The sequence below is a fragment of the Petaurus breviceps genome, unplaced genomic scaffold, assembly GCF_028583685.1.
Source record: "Petaurus breviceps papuanus isolate PSGF00001 unplaced genomic scaffold, PetGlider_PUasm1.0 126, whole genome shotgun sequence".
In the NCBI taxonomy this organism is placed as follows: Eukaryota; Metazoa; Chordata; class Mammalia; order Diprotodontia; family Petauridae; genus Petaurus; species Petaurus breviceps.
In genome coordinates this window covers 53311366-53317595 of record NW_027185655.1, presented here as the reverse complement: position 1 = coordinate 53317595, position 6230 = coordinate 53311366, and the positions used below count along the sequence as shown (strand labels likewise).

Here is a 6230-nt window from a genome sequence, read left to right as displayed (position 1 = left end):
TGAATGACAATTAATTATGGGTTTCTTTTCCACCTTCCATATAACATGATGGCAAGGATTCTCCCTTGCCTCCTTTTTGACACCAGATCATGTCAATCTCCTCCATACCCTGAGGTGTCTTTCATGTTGTTTTTCCTATAGACAAAGATTCATAATTATAGTTCTTCCCACAGTGTGTGGGGCTGGGAAAGTATTGGAGGCCCAATTTAATCTGACCTTGCCCTAAAATTCATGAAACTAATTCCTCCTTCCCTCCCTTCCTTCCTTTCTCTTCCTTCCTTCCTTCCTTCCCTTCCTTCCTTCCTTCCCTCCCTTCCTTCCTCTTTCTTTTTCTTCCTTCCCTCCTTCCTTATTTCCTTCCTTCCTTTCTTCCTTCATTTAACTTAATCATTAGTTGTGTGTAGATCTCTGATTTTATGTGAAAAATTCCAGGGATTAAAACTCTTTCAACATTTTCAGAGCATCAACTCTTTGTGATTTTTATAGTCTTAGAGTTTTCTGAGGGCAAGGCAAGGTCAGGGTCACACAATGGCTGGTATGTGTCCAAGATAAGACTTAAAGTCAGGCCTTCCAGAGTCCAAGACTGTCCTTTTACCTACTGTGATCTGCTGCCTCTGTCACGCTGGTACTGTTTATAACTGGATAATTATGGAGATGGACAGATGAATGGTGCTTAAGAAAGTTATTTTCATGTACTGATATCCTTTACCTTTAAACATTAATGTCCAACTTTCTTGACTTCTGGATGATTTTGGATCACCTCCATTTTGAAGGCAATGGGAACCAATTACTAACTCTCTATACAACTTCCTTTCATCTCTAGACTTAGACTCTATAGGGTCCTTACAGAAGAAGTTCCATTGAAAATTAGCAGTTGGGTGGCACAACAGATAGAATGTTGGATTTAAAGTTGGGAAGACTTAGACACTTACTACTTGTGTGACTCTAGGGAAGTCATTTAACTGCTGCTTGCCTCAGTTTTTTTGATCTGAAAAATAGGGAAAACAGTAGCATCTACCTTACATAGTTGTCATGAGAATTAAATGAGACAATATCTGTAAAGTATTTTGCAAACAAATTTTGGCTATTTTATGTTTTGTTGTTCAGTCATTTCAATTGTGTTCAACTCTTGATGAACCCATTTGGGGTTTATTGTTGGAACATGGTACATTGGTAAGATTTGTAGTCAGAGGGTCTGACTTTAAACATTAGGCTTTGCTAGTTCCTGGCTATGGGCATTGGGTAAGTCTTCCCTCTGGTTCTCTGTAAAAGCAGGGGGTTGATCTATATTGTCTCTTGGCCCTTTCCAGCTCTGTATCTTTGTTATAAGGGTATGTGTAAGAGTGCATGGATTACAGTAGGATTATAAATTGCAGGGAATCTGCCTGTCATTTATAAGGTGCTGAAGAATCCAGATATGAACAGCTCTTTTATAGAGTCATAAGAATTCTGAAGAGAAAGACACGACATTCAGAAGAAAGTTTGGCATTTGTCTTTGTGATTGCGTTTCCAGAAGTGGAATGTGTGTGTGTGTGTGTGTGTGTATGTGTTTCTTGACACAGGGGGTGAATATTTTACCATAGAAATCCTAGAATTAGAACTGGAGGAGAGGAACAGTGTGATTCATTCCTGAATCATGAAGTCCCTCTACAGCATCTCAGACAAATGGCCATCCAACCTCCACTGATGTGTTGGGAAACCATACAAATATATAGCCTGTTCACTTCCATAACAGTCCTAATTCTTAGTGAGCTTTTCCTTATTTTGAATTAGAAATGATCTCTCTGTAACTTCCATCTGTTAGTCTTAGTTCTTACCTTTAGGACCAAAGAGAAGAAATCTGATCCCTCTTCTATATGACATTTTTTTTTTTGCTTTTTTGGAGGGCAGTTGGCAGTTGCCCAAGGTCACATGGCTAGTTTTTGTGTTGTGTCTGAGGCCAGATTTGAACTTAGGTCCTCCTGACTCCTGGGCTGGTGCTCTATTAACCACGCCACCTAGCCACCCCTATATGACATCTCTTAAGATACGAAGACAGCTGTCATATCTCACCACCCACAAAGTCTTCTCTTTTCCAGGCTCAACATCCTTGTCTAACACTTTTTAGACCCCTTTATTCGTTCAGATGCACTTCACTTTTGTAAGGTAAAGAAGGGGATATTCAGGGTAAAAGGATGGAGAAAGACTTATGATTTTCTCATAAGAAAAAGAGTATCCATCCATAGCAAGGAATTTAAGACAACTCAGTAAGGGCACTTTTGTTGTTCAGTAGTTTTTTGGTCATGTCAGACTCTTTGTGACCCCTTCTGAGGTTTTCTTGGCAAAGACACTGGAATGGTTTGCCATTCTCTTCTCCAGCTTGTTTTTACAGATAAGGAAACTAACTTGTCCAGGGTCACACGGCTAGTAAGCAACTGAGGCCAGATTTAAATTCAGGAAGATGAGCCTTCCTGACTCCAGTCCCAATGCCTTAACCACTGTGCCACTTAGCTGCTCTATTAAGGGTACTACCAGTATTCAAATAGTTCTAAAGCTTTTTAGATTAAGCCTTTTCAGGATATATAAGATAATGGAGAGAATATGCACATAAATTCTTGTAAAACCACTCAATCCAGCTATTCCTTTGATAGAGATGCCCACTTTTTTTTTTTTTGCTTTTTGGAGGGCAATTGGGGTTAAGTGACTTGCCCAAGGTCTCATGGCTAGTTTTTGTGTGTGTGTGTTAAGTGTCTGAAGCTGGATTTGAACTCAGGTCCTCCTGATTCCAGGGCCAGTGCTCTGTTCACTGCACCACCTAGCTGCCCCTTGAGATGCCCACTTTTGTGGCAGAAGAAAGTATCATGTGCTAGGTGTTTTAGCAGAAAATGCTGTAAATACAGGTTCATGAGTAGTTAAAAAATATGCTTATGGTGAATTGCTTGGGGCAAAGTGTATCTCCATGTTTGCGACAACAAAAGAGACCAAAGTAAGCACATTTTCCTTTAGTTTATGTGATCAAAGAGGATACAAATACACAGTTCTTCTTCAGATAACATAGCATTAAATACCAGGAAGAAAAGCTAAAGTGTACTCCAAGCAAAATTTATTAGAAGTCTATTCAAGAAAAAAACACAGACCTTTGCTTGTAAGAATTCAATTACCTGAAAGCCAGGTGTGAAAAAAATTATTTCCCCCCCTTCTTTTTTAAAATCAGATACAGAGTAGAAACAGCATTTTTCTTAAATATTACAGGCAACAGATATTGAAGTCTTTTATCATAAATGGCATCAAAGGTAGTTATAAGTCATCTCTCAGCAAAGCTGCATGCAGCTGACCTAGCTGTGAGCCCCAAAGCCTTTGCAATAGAAATCTTGTCATGACTGCAGCGGTAAGAAGGGTAGGCTGCAAAAAGGTGTTTCTTTATCTAATGACATTTCTCTGTAATAAAGATATATACATACATTTCAATTTGGCTGCTAAGACCACTTTTAAAAATTTATAAAATTTTGCATAAATGCCAAAGAATTGCACTCTCAAAGTATGCATCATGATCTATGAGCCAGGAAAACCTGTTGAAAATTTTTCTTCATTTAGTATAAGTATGGGGTGAGGACTGAAAAGGAACTTTTTTTTTCCATTTGTTACTCAACAACTAAATGGTTCTGTACAAAAAGAAAGGCCAACATATGTACAATATTCTAGAGGCTACGTCCATTGTGAAGGAAAAAAAAAATCAACCACTGACCACAGGTGAAAAGTCATTAAAAGCCTGTCATTCATAAGGTGCTGAAGAATCCAGATAGGAGCAGCTCTTGTATAAAGTCATAAGAATTCTGAAGCCAGGTCTCTGAGTGAGTGTAACAGAGGCATAATTCACTGTTATTTGTTCTTGTGGGTTCTGATTACCAGTTAACTACCATTTAGTGTGGTCTTTAGGCTCACCATATTTTGGAACTGGAATTTAGATGATCTAGAACAAGCCTTTCATTGACCCAAGACCCAAACCTAGGGCTGACCACAAGGTCGGTGTTCTTTCCAGGACCCCATCCTGATAAATTCCAAGACTTGGGACTCCCAAGGTGCCCAATTTATGCTTAGGAAAGAATTTACACAAATACACACACTGGGAGACTCAGGCTTAACATACTCCTGTCTTCTAATACAGACACTACTTGGACTTGAACTTTTGCAGAAATGAAATAAGTGGCGCATTCAAATAATTGCTTTTGTTCTTTAAAGGAAAAAAAAAAGCAAAGCAAAAACCAGGATTAATACTTCTGATGTTTCTGAAGTGCTATATATATAATATATATTTATTTTTATAAAATAATGCGTGCCTTGGGAGTCTAACAGTTCCATAAATGTGCAACATATGCATATGTATTGTATGTTCATATACAATCATGCATGTATATGTGCATACACATATGCAATATAATAAAAATAAAACCAGGACATAGCTCTTGAAAATGCCTGCTGTGAGCATCTTGTTCAAGGGTCTATGTTCAAATGAATCCTTGCACTAACACTGCTTTTATTTAAAATTTATCTGATAAATAAAACACTAACATCTCATAGTTCATGTTGCTGATTATTACATTTTTAAATATTAAATAGCAATGCATCTTTAAAATGCAGCTTTTTTCTGTCCATCTTTTTACCTCTTCTTTTTTCATGGTTATTACTGAAGTTGTAAATGTTCTTACCATTTACACTTTTAAAAAGTTAAAAAAAGAAAACCCAAACCAACGAAAAGCCAAATTCCCCAACCCTGCAGGAAAACACTGCTATTGGAAAACTCAGATTCGATAATAAAATCGTACTTGTCCAAGTGACGGTTCCTACTCTTCCTGGGGATTTTACAGTCGCTGTGCGTGTTATGACCAGTAAACGCAGGCAAACAATCACTGGGTTAGAGTTAAAACATATCTTCAACTAGAACAAGAGGCAAACTTGTGATGAAGCCAAGTGAAAGTAATATATCCTGCCAAACTAAAGAGGTGGAAATGTCAGCTTGTCCTAAGGAAATGCTATCTTTCAGCTGCCTCAAGGGAGGCCTAAGAAGCTTATCTCCTAGAGCCTTTGATTAGAGGACCAGAAAAGCCTCTCTCTATGAGATGCTGCTCTTTTGGTCCCCTAGATTTCATCCATTTTGTTTCTAAGTGTAATACAGCTCCAGGTTCTGTTTTTGGGTTTCAAACTGTAAACGTTTAAAGCAGGTAACAGGAGTAAGCAGAGTTACAGCAACACCCTCCAGCCTCTTCTCCCAAAGGTGTCATGGCGGCTGTAACAACTGCACTGTGTGGATGGATGGTAATGGTGATGCCTAGAGCCTTCTGTGTGTGAGGCATGAAAACAGAAGGCCTGGGGAGCATGTTTTCCAAGGAATTTTATGTGGATGTGTTGCTGAAATGCGGCATAAATAAGTAGAGAAAAGAATTCACAGCCTCTTGACATAGTTTCCGGGGAAAGTACCAAAGAATTTGGTTCTTCTTGAGGTTCCTGAAAGTAAGAAGCAAGAAATGAAAGGGGGCATAACAATGAACCATCACCACATGCATGGGACCTTGAAGCAGAGTTCCCACATCCAAAGTCTTGCCGGTGATACAAACACCAGAGGCTTTGAAGAGGAGGGAGGGAAAATCTATTTTAAGGCTAAAAAACAACACAGTAAGTAGGTTCTCTGTGTTACTTAATGTGAAGGACTGAGCCAAGTGACTATGCTATATTACTATTGAATTTCACTAATTGGAAACATAATGATTTGGTAATCACTCCGATTCTACATCCAAGTGAGCTGTAATTAGATTGCAGGTATGAGGTTGGCCTTGAACAGTAGAGTGGAATGGCATTTCCTTATTGTCTGGAAAATGGAAGAAGCAATGGAGGTATTTCTTAAAGCTATATCTTCCAGTATAATTTTCCAAATGATGTGTGAAGCTTGCAGAGGGGTGGTCTACACCTGGGAGATTTAAGAGGTAATGCTTGGTTATGTAGGGAAGAAGGTAACTTTCCTTCTTTAACTTAAAAGTAACAGGAATATCAGGTACATCATTAGTATTCAAATAAATACTTTTGTCCCTTTATTCAGTTTTCTGAAGGTCATATCCTTCATTAAAAATCTCATTTGCTCAAACTCTTAACAAAATAGATTAATTTCAACAGACTACACAAAGTCATCATATAAATGAGAAGAAATGAACTATATGGGGGTTGGGGAGAAAAGTCATTACCAGCAGGTATAATTTCCA

At 38.3% G+C, this 6230-nt stretch overlaps 1 protein-coding gene across 7 annotated transcripts in view; it reads right to left on the bottom strand.

The window, feature by feature from the left end:
- Positions 1-3060: 3060 nt before the first annotated feature.
- Positions 3061-6230, bottom strand: part of SORBS2 (sorbin and SH3 domain containing 2) — a 276947-nt gene continuing 273777 nt past the window's right edge. For all 7 annotated transcript variants that reach the window (XM_069095777.1, XM_069095723.1, XM_069095743.1 and 4 more), the window contains one exon: positions 3061-5481. In XM_069095777.1, coding sequence (XP_068951878.1) covers positions 5420-5481 — 62 coding nt within the window. In that variant the 3' untranslated portion in view covers positions 3061-5419. The remainder of the gene's footprint in view (positions 5482-6230) is intronic.